At 41.3% G+C, this 18,635-nt stretch overlaps 1 protein-coding gene across 1 annotated transcript; it reads right to left on the reverse strand.

The window, feature by feature from the left end:
- Positions 1-1,866: 1,866 nt before the first annotated feature.
- On the reverse strand, positions 1,867-17,440 carry TSPAN13 (tetraspanin 13). Its single transcript, XM_069860343.1, has 6 exons — positions 17,312-17,440; positions 6,770-6,937; positions 5,406-5,486; positions 4,442-4,555; positions 3,988-4,098; positions 1,867-2,874 (listed from the first exon to the last, which is right to left on the reverse strand). The coding sequence occupies exons 1-6, from the start codon at positions 17,372-17,374 to the stop codon at positions 2,800-2,802; spliced, it is 612 nt and encodes a 203-aa protein (XP_069716444.1). The 5' UTR covers positions 17,375-17,440; the 3' UTR covers positions 1,867-2,799.
- Positions 17,441-18,635: the final 1,195 nt, after the last annotated feature.

The raw sequence follows: 18,635 nt of genomic DNA on the forward strand, positions 1-18,635 counted from the left end.
ATGTGAAAGGAGGCAGATGCTGGGCAGCGGTACCAGTATGTTAGTTAAGTTCTGGATTTGCTTTCTCACAGATGCAGAAGAATTACTTTACCAGTTGCTTTTATGTTGAAAGAAGTCAAGACATCTTTCTACATTTTTCCAGAATAATCAACTTTAAGAAAGCATTTCAACATAACTAAGGTCATAAGATCACTACCGCAAGCATTAAGAATGCTCCAAGTGAAACCACTTATTTATTTTGATACTCTGCTGCTGTAAATTTCTTTTATAAAATCTGGTTACAATCAAGTCCAGTTCTCAGGCAGTCATAAAAAATTAAAATGCCCAAGGAAGCCAAAGAGAAAAGACAAAGGAACGAACAAAGCAAGCTTCAAAGACAAAATCCACCAAGGATAAGTATAAATGATTTTTTAAAACGCCCTATTTCAGCACATCAGAACAGCACATTTCCTTCTATACTGACATATGAGTCAGACATTCCCTGAGGCAGACTACTCTCTTCCCCCTCAAGAGTCAAAGTCAGATTCCATGTGCTTTATTGCCCTCCTTAAGAATCAGATTCTGAAAGCGAATCCACACCTCTGACGTGAACTTCGAGGTTTATGTTGGTTTTGTTTTTTTTTTTTTCAATCAGAATCTTGAAAAGACAAAGTATTAATATCACAGAAAGCTTTAATCAAATCATATGATCCACTGATCTGTCTTTTGACTACTAAAACAAATTCACATTGTGTGAAACAAGTTTCTGAAGTGGTAACATTTCAGTATTTTCTCAGTTCATGCACTTGAACACTCCCAATATCACCTACCACATTCATGAAATCAGACCCATCCAAAACTAAGCACTGAAAGCAAGAAGGAAAAAAAAGTCAAACTTGGAGCAGCAATTTGGTATTATTTTATGCTTCACAGATCCTCTCCATAAGACACCTTTCATTTATTACAGTAAAGCACAAAATACAGAGTCTGTCTAGATTAAGATAATTAACTGTGGCTTAAGACAGCGATGTCCTCAACACATTGAGCATAGTGGCTTATTTGCTTGAACAGGACAGCACTTCAGTGTGGGGGAAAGGGAAGCTGAATACATTTACACTATGCTTCAGTAACACTCTGAAGGCTTTCAGACCGGGCTCTTACACTGAACGTACAGGTATGAGCTTGAAACAGACACCAAATGCTTCTCAACATATGAAGCAGTAACTCACAGAGCAAACACCAGGAGATGCCGCTGACAGTGGAAGAGGAACAGGCTACACCTGAAAAGAAGCAGGTTTTAGCAAATTCTTGACCTCCCTCTGCATTCAGGTTCAACTCTTCCCATTTGAAACCTTGAGACAATCCCTCTCTTAAGAGCACTGGGCACATGAAAAGTCTGAAAGTGCTCTGACGGGCATAATTTCAACTTCTATTTGCCTCTTCTGCAGGAGCAAGGAGGCATCTCCCTAGCAAAGAGAAACTCCATGAGGAGCCACTTTTTGCTGTCACTGTCTTCCTTCCCACCTCACTTAGCTGCTCTGTTTCTTGGCTGATGGCCCTAATACTCTTCTCTTTTTCCCTGCAAAGCAGTCTTTCAGGCTACAGCAGCTGCCTTCTTCGAGAGAGCAAGAACTGAATGAAAAGGTGCAGTGCCGGTCTGCAGTTCAATGTGATTAGAAACAAATGGAACATTACACACGTTGGGTGTCTGGACATCTGACTTTCCAGCTAATTCCTCTGTTACAGGTTGAAAGAGGGACTGTGCTTTCCTTCAGCTCAGACAACACTTATCAGATAGATAATGTACCATTTTAACTTTAGTTTTCCCTTTTTATTTAAAAAAAAAAAAAAAAACAACCAAAAAAAAACTACTGGAGTCCATTGCTTTTTCTTTCTTTATACATTGTTCAAACTCTCATGAAATCAACTGTTAGCTTGATGACAGAGGAATATACACTGCGGAGTTATTACAACACTAATTTTACGCCATCTGAAAAAATAGCTGTACAACAACTTTCCAGACATCAAGTTTCTTACATTAACGACAACAGACCACTACTGATTCTGATGTTGTGCAAATACCAAGCTTCATTCACTTGTCAAGAAAAAAAAGCTTCAAGTTAATCAGCTGCAATTACATTCTCCTGGTTTTCTTCATCCGTTCTTCTCATAGTGAAGATATTCATTTAAAAGTAAAGAATTATTTCCATTCTCAACAAAATTCTAAACCTACCAGAAAGCCAAAACAAACAGGGAAGGGGAAGTGGGACGAAGACTACAGTAGTCACTGACATACACTTACGTGCATCACACAAAATAACATCTTTAGCTTCTATTTTTGCTCTAACTAGAAAGTGGGAGACGATTACCAAGTCAAAGAAGTTGACTAGATTTCATCCTAACGCCATTCAGTTCAACCAGCCATTATATATTTTTAATATTTAATGAGAAAATGTGAATTTTTGCAATCAATTAATACAGCAGAAAACACTTTTGGGTTTTTTGGACACCAGAGAAGCCAATAGTGCTATAAATCTCACTATATAGAGAGTTCACCACATCAACTACCAAAGTCTTTATTTAATCATCCCAGGGCAGCAGTTTCACTCTGCCCAACTATGAATGCACCAGTCTACTTCAATACAGAGATTCTTAGAAGAAAAATAGTGGGAAATTAAATATGAAAACTCTAATTTTCTTATGAAAATCAAGTTTTCTTTTGGGTACAAGTAGAATTCCTGTTATAAAGAAATACCAGACTATGGAGAATCAGTATTTTGAAGTGGAAGGTGCAGAGAGAAGATTCAGTCCTTTATAAACTCAAAGAAATGCACTAGGATTTGCACGGGGATCCTTTTGGTTCCTGTAGCGATACGTCAGCCAGACTCCCAGAATCTGAAAACAAAAAAATAGAGATATTATTAAGCAGAGGGTCTCCATCCATTCTGCAAAATGCAAAACCCTGATAACTGATTTCCAGTACACAAGATATTTTGCTATCACTAAAATGGCACAATCACGCACCAGCTTTCTTAATTAGAAAAAAGAATGCACCTTGTCAGAAAGAATTCATACCTAGCAACACTGAGAAGAATGAAACAAAAAAAGCCAAAACTGCATCCGCAGTATTTCTCACAGGCATGTCTAGCTTTAAATTATTCTTTCATAAATGGCCTCCAAGTTGTTTCATTTTACAGCTATCACTTAACTATAAGGCTATTTTTTTAGTACATTTTCAAATCCTGTCGTTCCCTCCAACCTCCTGCCCCCTTCCAGCAGCTTCATGTTTTTAGTAGAGAAACTGAAGGCAAATGTCGGAGTGATTCTCTTTAAGTTGCTGTATCTCTCATGTTGCTGCAATATTTACAAACCTCTGAGAACTCTGCTAAACAGCAGAAGGAATATTTACTCATGTTCTGCTAGGGATTATGAAAGACCCATTCTGAGGATTTTTATTCACTAATCAATAAAGCAAGTTTATATAGCATCTGGGTATTAAAGCAGATAGTTGAAGACCTTTTAAACCTGATGTTTAAAATACAGTTCATGCATCATGGAACTGTATCTTTGCACTACAAGAAGCACAAAAAAAAAATCAAAAAAAAAACCCCACCCCAAAGATTCCTGTGTGTGCATGTGTGGGGGAAGGTGGGGAAAACAGGGGAGCAAGGTAAAGCAAAGACACTTTTTATTACTTTTGAAGAACACTAAACCTGAATAGCTCACTTTCTGCAAAACTTAAAGCACCACATTTTAATGCGGTATCTAGTTGTGGTTTGTAGTCTAAACAACAAAGTTACAAGAACTCCCAGTGCTGAATAAAGACGAGCTCTCCTTTTGGCAGACTTAAGTAAGCTGATAGATGAGAAGAATTTAACCTAATTACTTGACTCCTGACATAGTACTGTGAGTTCTTTTAATAAACCCCTCTATAATTAATTGTTTCAAAACCAAAGCCTTTAAAGTGGGGGGAAAAGCACTGAATTTTCCAACCTCCTACTCATTTACCTCTGTGAAACTGAAGAAGAGTCCTATGCCTCCAACAAATCTCAGCACCATTTGAGAATATTCTTCTATTATTGGTGCACATGGTTGACACTGATGACTTCTAAAACAGTCCTGTAGCAAATACAAACACAGAATTGCACTCCATTTTCTGATGACACTGCATTTGATCTAAAACATCCAGCTAGCTCTATAAAAGACTGCCAGCCACGGCCAGAACTCCAGCAGTTTTAAAAGACTTCAAAAAAGCAAGTATGTAAATGCAACGGACTACAACCCTCACAGGGTGCTGTATGATTATTTTTCAAGTAAGTTAACTAAAGAGCTTAGTATCAGTGTAACAACTACCTTACACATTTCTTAAGAAAACTCCATTTCCTGCAGCTATGAAGACAGTCATATGCACTTGAATAAACACAATGAAGTTGTAAGATTTTGTCATGTTTGGAGAACTTACAGAGGAGCAGGTTTCATTTGGATCAAAAACTCTGAATCCACAACAATTCAGATTTCTCTCAATATCTGTTCTCGCGCTCTTAGTATTATTCCATCCCACCTCCAGAAGCTGACTCTAAAAGACACAGTCAAATGCATATTATATTAATTGAACCGTTTGCATTTCACTAGAAACCAATATATTAGGCTAAGTTGATGATTCCTTAACTAAAACTTTAAGATCCTGAAGTCTAACTGGATAACACATTAACGAATGGCTTGAACGTTCAAACAGTGCACGCAGCTAATGAAATAGCAGCACCTTGCCACAGCACATCCATGGTTTTAATTTACTTTCTTCCTTCCTTTCTTTTTCCTAAACCTGGTAAGAGCACCAGTAATGTGACATGCAACTAATCTAACTGGGAGTGCTCAGACTTCAAACAAAAAGCGTGCTTACACGTAGCAAGCTGATTATTTAGTCACTGTACCCTTGCCTGCTTCTTACTGCATAAGAATTAGTCTCCATACCCCATGGAAGTTACTTTTGCTTCCAAACTTAAGGGTCACCTCTGTTTCTAATGTTGTCACCACCTTTTCAGTTACACAAGAGCAATTCAGTGGCTTTATAATCTTTACATTATGATTATTGTAGATTTCATCAGCTTATCTGGAATTGCTGAACCCGTGATATAGTTTGGACATCAGGCTGCTACACTTGTGACCATAAATCTACACAGAAGGATTAGAAACAATACAGTTAAAAAAAAAAAGGTTAAAGGATTTTTAGAACTTAGATGCATTTCTTTCTACCTACCACAGCCAAGCACTGCCTAAAGGTTTAGTTTTTATTTAAAAGGATATCGCTGATTTTCTTAAAACATGCTGACCTCATATTGTGGAAGACTATATATTAAAAAAAGCGTATGTGTACTTACATATATATATGCTACAGATGAACTAAGAAGCCAGGAAACTTTTCTTACCTGCTGTTCTTTGTTCAATGCCAAACAGGCACAGGAGACAGAAAACTGGACAATAAAGACTAGCAAAAGAATAATCATGTACTGGAAATAGTTAGTTAAGGATACACTCTCAAAACAATGTTGCTTTTACAACACACATGCCTAATGGTATTTCTTATTTCATTGGATAACAACAGGTCAGGTCTTTAAAAACAAAACAACTACAGAACTGAATTCTGACTGGATGTGAAAAAGATGAAACAACTAACGTTCCTGGAAGTCAATCACCATACATTCTCTTTCTAGCTACTACTATACATAGCTGGTATTTCTGGGTTAGCTGTTACTTCCCTAGTGAAACAACAGGAACACAGAAGCTAGTAAAAGGAGCTTTGATAAAGAAAAACCTGCATCCAGTTTCTCCAGATTTAAGGACTCATGCTGTCATGCCAAGACACTTCACTTAAAGTAGTAACAAAAATACTTTTCTTGGTATGGCTTATCCAGAATTTTCTTCTTCAATGACATAGTCTTGCAATTAATTACAAAAGATAACTTTAGCCTTTATTAATAAAAAAAGTGAGAGTTGCTTTTGGAACACAGCCTTACACAATTTTGGACTAAAGCATATGAAAACAGGAGAAAACAAAATGAACAAACTTTGATACTAAAGATCACGTTTTGAAAGTCGGCCAGTCTTCACAATTCAGCTGCCAGCACATAGCTATCTCACACAATTCATCTGTTCTTAGTGGAGATCACTACTTGTTCATAGACCAAAACCAGAAAAATAAGAGTTTTATCTGCCAAATCTGATCTGTTCGAATGAAAAAATACATTGTTATGCAAGGCAGCAGCAAAGACTGCTAACAGAGCATCATTAAGCAGCAAAACATACCATGAAGGCCTGTGCTCATTTCTAGTTTGAGTTGGTTCACTAATAAAAACTAGGTATGAAAAAAATTCCTTCTTGAAAGCCTGTATTACCCTGCCAGCTATAACCAGCTCACTATCTGGAAGTATCATCTTTCTCTACTGTTAAACATTAATAGTTGACATACTTCAGCTTGGTATAGGGTTGAGTACACAATAAGAGGCACCTGTGACAGTGACCTACCAAAAAAAGCTCCCAAAAAATTAAGTATTTTAATTTATAAAAAGAGAATAAGTGAATACTTTTGTCTCCAGAGCACAAGCAAGTAAGAAAACAATATAAAGCTGGAATAAAGTAGGAAAGAAGTTTAATTTAGACTGCAGTTGACCAAATAAGATGGTGGATTTCTGTTCAGTTTCTGAAGCCCCTTCCACATCAATCTCAGCTGCCAGATCAGGTTGTTTACTGGCTTGAACCAAGCTGTAATCCATATAATGCATCAGAAGGATACAAAGAATAGCAGGACTTGATGATGTTTCACTGCACCAATCAATCCAACTAAGGCAATAAGGAAAAGGAAGATTCCTACTGCAATTACCACTCCAACCACTCTGAAACTAGAGATGAGGCCAAAGCCGATTCCCCATGCTGCAATCCCAATTAGCAGCAAGCTTACGAGCTGAAAAGAAGAGAAAACAAAAAACATTAGTCTACCTATCAAAAGATGATCAACCTATGTTCTTTACATTAAAGTTTTTACTAAGAAGGTACATTTTTTCTTTAGATTAAAGAGAAGCACAACCATGAACAAACCAATTCTCCACTTCATTGTGGAGATAACTTCAGTTCCTGATGTTTTAAGGCGCACATTCTTCAACACTGCTGAAGTGGAACTGTTATAACTTCACCTACCCACTAGTCAAGCCATGTTGCATCACCTGCGACTAAGAGACATTAAAGTGAAGCGTGGATTTTAACAGACTTGACAAATAATCTAAAATCATTGGCTTTAATTCACAGAATGGAAGAGTGAAAATTCCAGATGCCTCCTGAAACAGAGGCAGAGTTTTTAAAGCAAATAGGATATGCACTTCCACAGCGCCAAACACGCAAAAAAGTGCACTTTGCCAAAACCTACTGTAATGGGGAATACAGCTGTATTAATTCATTAGAGAAGCTTCTACATAGTGATGACATAACACAACAGTTAACAAGGCCATACAAACATACTTTTTATATCTACATCTCAAGGACTTCATTTAGTAAAACAATAAAAGTGCCCTGTCTCCACTACATATTTCTTCAAAAAATAGCTCTACTATGAAGTCAATCCTATTTCAATACCCAAAACACTCTTATGCTGTTTCCTTCCTTTTAAAGACGATATTCAAGGAAAGCAGGCAGAATCTTTCCCAGTCAGTTTACTGGGATTTATTGTTTATATGGGCAGGAAGCTCCAGCCTTTCCTTTTTCCATGCCAAAAACACAGAACAAAAAAAATTCCAACATGAAAAGCTGCAGAGAAATCTGTAATGAGGTATGGCAGGAGGGACGCTGCAGAAAAAGCCAACTCAGATGTCCAATACACAAGGTTCCTGATGTTCTTGTTTGAAACAGTTATATGTCTGTGAAACATATTGCCCATTATGTTCTCTGCTAAATAACAGCAATTCAACATCCACACTTTTAACTTTCCAGAACCCTGACCTCACTAAAAAGTACCTAGAAGAATTCATCCTTGCCTTTGTTTCTCTTAAAGAAAAATTCTAAATTGCCACATTCAGTTAAAACCAAAATACCAGGCCAAGATATTATGAATCTAAATTACAGGGTGGAGGAGGGGGAAGGATCAGAGGTGAACAACAAAAGAAGTCCCATAATCCAATTGCCAATCAGAAAGTGCTGGCTGATGTCCCATGCTCTGCATCAGCTTCTAAACGCTGAATTCACACTGCCATTACATAGCTCTTTAAAGTGTTATCTCATCAGAAAATCTCAACGGCAATGTCAAATTTTAACTTATTTCACAAAGAAAAGCAGAAGAAACTTTGCTTCTAATGATTTTCACCAATACTTCTTTCTCCTGCCTGAGATATGACGGCCAATCTTTATCTTCACCAATCTGCTTCCAGGATACCAAAATGTGTATTTGTTTTAGCTCTTTGCTCACTTCCTAGTAAGTCTGAAACAATTAGATGAAATCAGTTTTATTCTTAAAGTATCAAAATAAAAAGAAGAGACCTAAACAAAATTTGTGCCTAAAACACGTCCTGGATAAATGCAGTGTGTGAGCTGCAGGATAGCAGTTACTTCTTGCTGCTGTTACTCATGTCAGCTTCCATTATTCTGATGATACGTTCATTAAATTCGTGTGTATGACACTAGAATTTATTACCACAAACCTCTGGCCCAAAAAGCTTTTCTTGCAGAAACAGCAACGTATTGAATATAGAACTCCTATGATTTTCACGTAGAAAAAGGCCTCTCAGGCTCTTAAACCCACCACTCAACCCCAGACATTCAGGTGACTGGCTTTAAAAAATAAAACAACATAGAAGAGTTCAGCTTCTCTTTTGATCACATTCTAGTTTCAGAGCCATCAGTCTCATTTTCAAGCTTCACCTCCACAATACCAAGGCTATACGTTTTTTTCTTTCACATGACAAAGGTGACCATTGTCTAATTCCTTAAAATATCTGGAAATTCAGTATGATCATAGATCCGTGCTATTGGGCTCTGGCTGGCAAGCTATGTGAAAATGCTGTATCCAGTCAGGCAGATACGTGATTCAGATCAAAATATTTATTGGCTACTCCAATTCTGACCACTTAGAATTGTGGAAAACTGACTTTATGTTTCAAAACTGAACCAGAGTGTCCATGTTTACAAACCATTCCAGAAACAGATTTAATATTAAGTTCCTGCCTCCACTACATGTTGACTAAAGGATTAAACTATAGCTATTCTTTCATTCTCAGACTAACTGAATGCTGAGCAATAAATACATATATATATTTATAATGCCATAATGTGAAAAACTAAAGTAAAGGCATACAACTACACACAGGAAAAATAACTTTAACTGGTTTGGGAAGAGATTTTACAAGTCTGTAAACCAATGCAAGACTTGTAGCATTAGGCACTGTTTAGCTGCTAGAAATGCCTACTCAACAGTGCATATTCCAGTTTTTTGAAACAAAATGATTTAGATGCAGTATTTCTAAAAGTGAAGCTGCTAAGACTTTGTAGTAAAATGTACTTGAACAAAATTAGTTAGTGACCTTAGCTACTTTTAAAGGAATAATACATATATTCTAAACATACACGCTTTATTTACTTATTTAAAAAGTCATCTATTTCTATTAAATTAAGGAATATGGACTCTTTATGGTGTTTCTGAATGTCACATCTTATTTTACTGAAACCACACTTCACAACACTAGAAATTCTCCAAAGACAATAGCGTCATCCTTATAAGACTGAAGTACATGCCAAACTCCATTTTACCTGCATGAATTTACTTACATAAAGCTAGACCTGGTTACTAGCACTTAAAATATTTGCTTGATAAATCTACCAGAAACATATGGAATCACAGGTCAGTTTTTAGTGATTAGGACTGATCTGGTTTCCCACAATAGTCTCATAAGCAAGCTGAAAAGGCACAGCTTGGAGAAACGGCCTGTTATACTGAATGACAACAGCTTGGACTGCTGAGCTTAAAGGGTAGTTATTGATGGCTCAGCGTCACCACAAAGGCTGATACTGGGGCCAATATAATATAATACATTCAACAGCAGCCTGAGTGACAGACAGAATGAATCTTCAGAAAATTTACAGATGATACTGAACAAGGAAGAGTAATTGACTCTCCAAACTGAGATTCAACTCAGATGGACCTTGATAAACTTGAGGAATAAGCCAACAGGAACCTCATGAAGTGCAAAATTCTGCTCCTGGGGCGCTTCAGTGGAGCCTGGGAACAGACTGGTTGAACAACTGTCTTACTGAGATAGACTAGGGGATCACACTGTTTGCCAAGCCAGATATGAGCCAAGAGTATGCTCTCACTGCAAACAGGGAAAGCCAAGAGGAGTGCAATCAAAGGAAACTCAATGCTGGTGAGACTGCAGCTCAAATACTGCTCCTCCAGGTCAAAAAGAAATTTGAGAACCCAGAAAGAGCCACCAAAATGGCCTGGAGCCTTGAGGACGATGTTTGAGAAGCAGGTGACGGAGCTGCATTTGTTCAGTCTGACAAAGAGGCTGCCTAAGGATAATCTAAGAGCAACAGAAGCAGAAGGTGCATTATGAAAACAACAGAGGCAAACTCTTCCCAGTATCACAAGTAACAGCTTGGAAGGTTCAGACTGGACATTAGAAAAAACATCTGCAAGGTGGTTTGGTGCTGTACTTGGAGAGGTAGCAATCTTTCCTCTCAGAGCTTTTCCAAGACTCAGTAGAGAAAGCCACAGCGGGTAAATGGGTGTCAGTCACCATCCTGCTCTAAGCAGGAGCCTGGACAGATGAGCCCTGAAAGTCCCTTCCAACCAACAGTCCCACACACTACAGCTAGCTCTTCCACTACTGAAACTCTGCCACACTCCACACCAAAAATGAAAGTTTTAACAGACAGATCAGGGGCAGATTTAGCACTCACCAAGGATTCTATATTGTCTAGCTCATTAAACAGAGACTAACCAGCTCCTAAATCCCCTATCAACAAAACACCTTCTTACATGCAGTAAGAAAGTCCCTCATTAAGAGAGATGAATGATTCCTCAGAAGTAGCCACACAGCTTCAAACATACAAGTACAAGCCCTTTTCTCAAAAGTGCTTTAGAAGGTCCCGTTCACATAAGACGTTTACAAAGAATGCCAAGAGGATTTATTACAATCTCAAGCTGGAGCAATCTATCTCACAGAAAGATGCTACAAACACATACTGTCCACAAATCAAAAAAGCAATACAGAGCTGTGGGAATCGTCTGTGTGGGGGGGGTGACAGCTAGTGTTTTAAATTTAATATCCTCATTTGCTATATATCATATTCCCTATCAGTACAAACTCTAGCAACCTCATTTAGAATGAACACACTCAAACACAGGCTTAGCATAATCCTATACATAAAACCTCATCAATTTGTAATTAAGTAAATGTTTACTGGAACAAACCTATAGGCAGCACAAATGCTAAGTGAAAATCTGTAGTTTTCAGTATGAGATTGAGTACTTTTTCTATGGAGTCAAAAAAAGTTGAGAAAAACCAAGCAAAGTGTTACCCCAACGTCAGCACCTCTAGAGGAAAGGTTTTAGGGACTACAAGTTCAAAAATCAGAGGAATGGATCAGACTCCACTTTAAGTGATTTTCATTATATTCTCATATATATAAAAATATATATATAAAGACAGACGTTCATTTGAACTTCAGAGTTGTTTCATATACAAAAATTTCTAGGCAAAGAATTTCTTTGTCCAGAGGTAACATCATCACAAGTTTAACTGTCCTGTTCTCCAGCTAGCTTATAAACATAAATAAAGCATTAGCCTTCACAGTAGTTGTCAGGGATTTCTTTCCTCTTACTGCTGCATATACTACTACTTCTACTAAAAAAAAAAAAAAAAAAAACAAAAAAAACTTCCCATTTGCTCTGTTCTTTAAATCCAAGCTCTCTTGTGCACATAGCTGCTTCCACTCCTGTAATGGAAAAGTGTAATTTCTCTTCACACATACCCCTTGTGCACTTATCCACAAGATTAAAGTCTATATTACAAAAAGAAATCAAGACACCAACAAATTATTTTTCTAGACAACGCCACTGAGAAACTATTCAAATGCTGAAACCATTTCCTCCTCCCTTCCACAACAAGCCACAAGCAAATCTGCTGTTTTGACTAACTAGCAACTTCTCAGCTAGCTTGGGCTGCTTGCTAGGAAGGAAGTCATATGCAGAAGCTGGTCTTCTCTGTTTTTTTGCAGCTTCAGCCCAAAAAGGAGTTTGTAGAAACTGCTTTTCAGAACCCAAATTTCAAGAAACACAGCCTCATAATTCTGGGATAAAGCGACTATATAGCATTTACACCACTATCAGCAAAGGAACTATTTACAGAATAGCTGTTGGGCTGGATATGGAACAGGAACTAAAACCAGAGAGATTACAAACATGACTAAACAATTCCTCCCTAACTTCTTTCTCCACATATAAATTCACGTTCCACTTCTTTTAAGGGGGCTTTAAAGTTTAAACCTCAAACAGTTTGTATTTTGAAGGTAGAGATTTTCACCACCCTTACCTTCAACTTGGCCAGCCACTTCTGCAGAGCCACAATGGATCGATTCTTCTGGTTCCCTGCGCTTAATCTAAAACCACCACATTAAAACAATGAGCGGTATATAGTGGTGCATCTTTAGGAAGCCAAAACTAAGCTAAACTGGTTTCCATCACAGCTGCAAGCTAGCCAAACTGGAAGCAACTACCTCCTTAGAGCACTACTACAGCTTCACTGAGAGCACAGTGAATGCCAAGCAGTAAGGAAAGCTCTGGGTAACTCCAAAGGATTTCTAACAGAAATCTTCCATCTTTACGTGACTTACTTAAATAAGGGATGATCAGCAGTCTGGTTATTGAACAGCCTTGAGGCATATGACGTGGAACAAGCAATTTATGTGAAAGGCAGCATTCCTGTCTCTTATCACAAAGCCAGTTCTTTCAGTTTGACGGCCTAGTTCAGAGTTCTTCATGTTATTAGCAAATAATTGGTTTTGACCATGTAACAAACTGCTTTCATGTTAAAATGGCAGTGAGATTTAACCCCTATTTTATACTCCCTAGGATTTGGGAATGCAAGATTACTGCTGTGTGGCAGGAACAAATATCTTCTGAAATGTTTAGTTTTGCTTGCTTGTTTGCTCATTATTTTCTAAGAATCTGTGAAACTTTTTCAGAAAGTACAGTGATCCCACAGATCCTTCCACACACAGATCTCCCTCAACATTGAAAACAACAGTAGAAAGAACACAATTAATTTAAGCTACAACACTACAGCAAGGCATTCAGAGGGCTTCTCAGTAACTGTGCTGGCTTTAAAGTGTCCACCTAGGATGGCTGAAAACAGTGTTACTGAAACACACCATGCTCCGTGTAGCCTCCTCTTTCTGTGCCCTGTCATTCCCCAGTTTTTTCACTAAACATGCTCTGCCTTCCTAGCTCTAAATGCCACTTTGCACGCTGCGCAAGGCAATTAAAAAAAAAACCCCAAAACTCGCTCATATGTGGTCTACAGATCCAGTATGTCTTAATTCTGATCTGCTACCACAAACCGCTGTCATTTTGGCTATAAATTGCCACGTGATATAGCTGGGGGTATTCCCAAACAATGACAAGAAGTCTTAAAATCCGTCTGTATCTATGTTTTTGCTGTAGTCACTCTGTGTTCTCAAGTGCGAGCATAGAAACCTTCCCAGAAAGCCCATGAAAACAAAAAAACCCAAACAAGACTAAACTGACATGACCGACATTAACCTTCCCAGCCACATACTTGGAGTTTCTGTACCTCTTTTACTTACATATCAAGACTAGATGGCACAGCTTACACAGTCGCCTTCAAAATGACCTTGAGACTGACAGAAATGGCTTCAAGGCAACCTGCCCGATCTGCTAAGCCATCCAATCCAGTTAGGACAATGTGCACAATCTGGTGCCAGAGCAAACACTTGACACCATACTCTTAAATATTGACCACAGACTGTCAGCCACAGCACACAGCAGGCTATTTATTCGTTGCTTCTTACAGCTGATAACCAGCTTATAAAAACATAATTGGAATTGAATCACATCAGACAAGGACTGTTTCTCTAATTCCTGCCTGCTAGGACTTGGTTCCACGTAGCCACGACAGCAGTCAGGAATTATAACACACGGAAAACAGTCACACTGCCTTTTCCTAGGAAAATCTAGATGTTCACCCCAACCCAAACACCAGGTTTCCCCTATGCAGAGAGAAGGGAGATGGAGCCAGCAGATCTGCATGGAAGACGCAACATGCTCACATCTCTGCACTGGGAACTGCAATTGAGACAAACATTCTGAAACACTCTCCCATGACAAACACTTGCTGTCTAAATCTGAGAATTTTTGTACTCATCTTTGTATACTTCCGTTACACGGGAAAAGGAATTTTGATAAAGAGGGCAGAAATGCACTACTTATAATTTCAATAAATACTGCACCCATAGGATAACAAACAGCAACAGAAAAAAAACCCCCAAACTTTCAAACACAATGCTTTGAAAAGTGATGCAAGACCCGGGACAGTCCAGGAAACAAATTCAGAGAGCAAGGTTTTATAACAGGTAAATTATTTTGATAAAAGTACTATCTATTGTTAAGAGGAAACATGGATGCTCCTGTGGAATGAACTCTGTGCTACTAAACAATACACACTTTCAATGGTAAAGATACCATGTGTTTCACTTCAAACCAAATGGCCCTTCCAGCTGTAAGAAAATCTGAAAGCCTGCTTATCAAAACAAAGGCAAAATGTTTACATACTGACAACAAGCAGTTCATACTTGCTGCTGCAGCAACAATTAAGCAGCTGCTTCAGTGACAAAAACAGCACACACCATCCAAATGTCAAGATTGTTCTTTTTTACAAATTTTAATATTTAATCTCATGGCCCAGTAACGACTTCAACCTTTCATCGCTAGCTAGGACTTAGGAATTTCCCTTTCCTTTCTGAAAACATGATTTGAAATAAGATACCAACTGTTCGCACTTCAACACAATTACTTGAGACTTCCTTGGAAGGAACACTGTCTACCTAAGGAAATCCTTGTCTGGTTAAAGTGAGCAAATACTGGTGGAGCCAGCACCAAGAGTTCTCATACCTGGAAGATTAGGAGTCTCAAGTTGCATACATTCAGCTGAACTCTGTGGACAGGCATTTTAAGAACTTTCTATGGGTTTCCCTTTACATGGGAAATGTAATTATGATTGAATAAAGACAAAATTAGTCAGGTTACTCAAAACTAGTATTTTAAAGGTCTTTGTATGCAGACAATTCTTCCATGTAAGACTATTTCAGCAACACGTCATTATATACACACACTGAGTCAACAAATAGTCTGTGTTATTTTTGTCTACTCTTCCAATACCGATAAGGAACTATTCTGAAGTCAGTAAGACAGCATAGATGCCAGAATTATTAACATAAAATAGATTATTTTAAAATAGAGTCAGGGCCTAAGGACATTAACTCAGTCCAGAGAAGAACCAATGTCATCAGCAAAGTACCATCTAAAAAAAATATTAAACAAGCAATTTGATTATTGGGTTTCTGGTGTCTTGGCTTAAACCAGTAACTGATTTACTACTGCCAGGACATACGTATTTCTTGGTGTATGACAGAAAAAAAAAAAGTAAAACAAGACAGCAGGGGAAAAATAAAATATAGAGTTCCAATATCCCATTCTAGAAGTGTTTTAAAGAAAAGACTATGAACTGTAACCCCTAATATACAGAACTGAGGGTACACTGCAAAAATGTGATGAAGACACACCAGTGCTAGCCAGAAAACATTCAAGAAGTGTTACCTATTTTACCTTCTATCCCCACAACTCCCTTCCCACCCATTATTACTGTGGATTAATGTTGTTTAAAAAGAAGTGACGAAGTTCTTGCTCTGGTTGTCTTCTGGCTTTTTTTCCTGCTGGGGAAAAATAAGCCCTTCATTCATTGTGCTGTTGCAACCCAAGTCTTGAACTGCTAGGTATATGTCGAACCAAGGAACAGATAAGTCCGCATGTTTTGCTAGATCAACTCTACCAGGCCAACTAAACACCTTAAATATTATTTCTGCAACTCAAAATTTAAAAGCATCAGCGTTGTAATTCGCCCATTGTTAACAGGCAAAGCAAGCAACAACAACTGGATATTCCAGGCACTGTAATTCAAAGAAATCATTACTCCCTTCAGCAAAAACATATTTCTTGTTCTGTTGGAACAAGGTCCTCCAAGGTGCGCAAACAAAAGCAGGCACCTGTGCCTAGAATTCCCTAGCAAGTCGGTTATTTCAGCTTAGCCTACTATGTCCCCCATACACACGTGATCCTACCAGCCCAAAGCAGCCAGAGCCTGTAACTCGCTGCTCCATCCCAAGGAAAACCCCCTTATAATCCAGAGTGAGGCCTCTCCAGCACAGCCCCATTGCTCACCAATATGCTCTGGTTTGCATGGGGGCCTTGTGGGGCCCTACACACCTACACGGTTCTGCTCCATGGCTGAAGGAGAAAACCAACCCTTCCCCTTTCATTCCCAGCTTGGTGCAGTGACCTTTCCAGACCACAAAGCAGGGGACAAACGGTGCCCCCTCCCCTGCAAGTGCCTGCACCACCCCCTCCCCAGCCAAGCCCTGATTCCCCCCAGCACCAAACCCTCCCCAGCCAAGCCCTGATCCCCCCCAGCACCAATCTCTCCCCAGCCAAGCCCTGATCCCCCCCAGCACCAATCTCTCCCCAGCCAAGCCCTGATTCCCCCCAGCACCAATCTCTCCCCAGCCAAGCCCTGATCCCCCCCAGCACCAACACCTCCTCAGCCAAGCCCTGATCCCCCCCCAGCACCAAACCCTCCCCAGTGCAGCCCTGACCCACACCAGCCCAGTCCAGCCCTGACTGCCCCCTCCAGCACCGCCCCCCCCAAGCCCCGACAACGCCCCAGCACCGCCCTCTGCTCAATTCAGCCCTTATCGACCCCTCAGCACCTCCCCCTGCCCCCCAGGCCCCAATACTCCCCCAGCGCCCCCCCAGGCCCGTCCCTGACCCCCCCCAGCACCACCCCCTCCCCAGCTCAGGCCTCATCGCGCCCCCAGCACCTCCCGCTCCTCAGCCAAGACCTGACCCCCCCTCCCCGGCCCCGCACTCCCCGCTCCACCCCGGCTTTTAACCCCGGGAGCCCCGTCCCTGCAGTGACAAAGCCCGCCCGCCCCCGCGCTGCGGCTGAGGGGCGGCGCCCGCCCCCCCCCCAACCCCGCCGTGCGGAGGCGGCCCCCGCACCGTGTAGAGCAGGTTGAGGGCGCAGAGGCAGTTCTTGGAGCAGGCGAAGCCCCCGCACACCATCGCGCCGCCGCCGCCGCTCCAGCCGCCGCTCCAACCGCCGCCGCCGCCGGGCCCGCCCCGCCCCGCCCCGCGGGCCCCGCGCCCGCAGCAGGTGAGCGGCGCGCGCCGATTGGCCGCCGAGGGGCGCCCAGGGGCGCGACACAAACGAGGCTGCGCGCGCACGCGCCGCCGCCCGTTATCTGCGGGCGCCCGGAGGGGGCGTGGCTCCGCGCCGCCCTCCGCCGTTTGCGTAAGGGCCCACAGCCGCCTGTCCCCTTCCGCCGTTTGCGTAAGGGCCCACGGCCGCCTGTCCCCTTCCGCCGTTTGCGTAAGGGCCCACGGCCGCCTGTCCCCTTCCGCCGTTTGCGTAAGGGCCCACGGCCGCCCGCCCCTCTCCGCCGTTGGCGTAAGGGTTCGCTGAGGGGTGGGGGCGGGCTGGCGTTTGGCTGGGGCGCTCGGTGTCTCCCCTGGGTTCTCGACGGAGGGAGGGGCTTCTGTTCCACAGTGGGACGGAGCTGTAATCGATCCGTTTCGAGCCTCGGTTTCAGTAGAGGGTGGGGGACGATGTGATTGAGAGCAGCCCTGCAGAGAAGGACTGGGGGCTGCTGGGTGATGAGAAGCTCGACGCGTGACAGGGGACAGGACAAGAGGGAATGGCCTCAAGCTCCACCAGGGGAGGGTCAGGCTGGACATTAGGAAAAAATTTTTCACAGAAAGGGTCATTGGTCCCTGTCCGAGGCTGCCCAGGGAGGGGGTTGAGTCCCCTTCCCTGGAGGGGTTTAAGGGACGGGTGGGCAAGGCGCTGAGGGACATGGGTTAGTGATTGATAGGAATGGTTGGACTCGATGATCCGATGGGTCTTTTCCAACCTGGTTATTCTGTGATTCTATGTCTTTTAAATATCTCAAGGATGAGACCTCCTCCAGGTTCCTGGACAGCCTGTTCCAGTGCCTGACAGCCCTTTCGGTAAAGAGTATTTCCTAATATCCAGTCTAAATCTCCACTGGTGAAACTTGAGGCCATTTCATAGAATCATAGAATAACCAGGTTGGAAGAGACCCACCGGATCATCGAGTCCAACCATTCCTATCAAACACTAACCCATGTCCCTCAGCACCTCGTCCACCCGTCCCTTAAACCCCTCCAGGGAAGGTGACTCAACCCCCTCCCTGGGCAGCCTCTGCCAGGGACCAATCACCCTTTCTGTGAAAAATTTTTTCCTAATGTCCAGCCTGACCCTCCCCTGGCGGAGCTTGAGGCCATTCCCTCTTGTCCTGTTCCC

This window comes from Phaenicophaeus curvirostris, chromosome 6 (genome assembly GCF_032191515.1).
Source record: "Phaenicophaeus curvirostris isolate KB17595 chromosome 6, BPBGC_Pcur_1.0, whole genome shotgun sequence".
Classification (NCBI taxonomy): domain Eukaryota; kingdom Metazoa; phylum Chordata; class Aves; order Cuculiformes; family Cuculidae; genus Phaenicophaeus; species Phaenicophaeus curvirostris.

Excerpts from the sequence above, each read along its gene's own strand:
- TSPAN13 (XM_069860343.1), bottom strand. The coding sequence starts at position 17,374 with ATGGTGTGCGGGGGCTTCGCCTGCTCCAAGAACTGCCTCTGCGCCCTC. Across the intron at positions 5,487-6,769 it reads ATCAAGTCCTGCTATTCTTT|TACATGATTATTCTTTTGCT; the intron begins GTATCCTTCTGA and ends AACTATTTCCAG. Across the intron at positions 4,556-5,405 it reads CATTGAACAAAGAACAGCAG|AGTCAGCTTCTGGAGGTGGG; the intron begins GTAAGAAAAGTT and ends TGTGTCTTTTAG.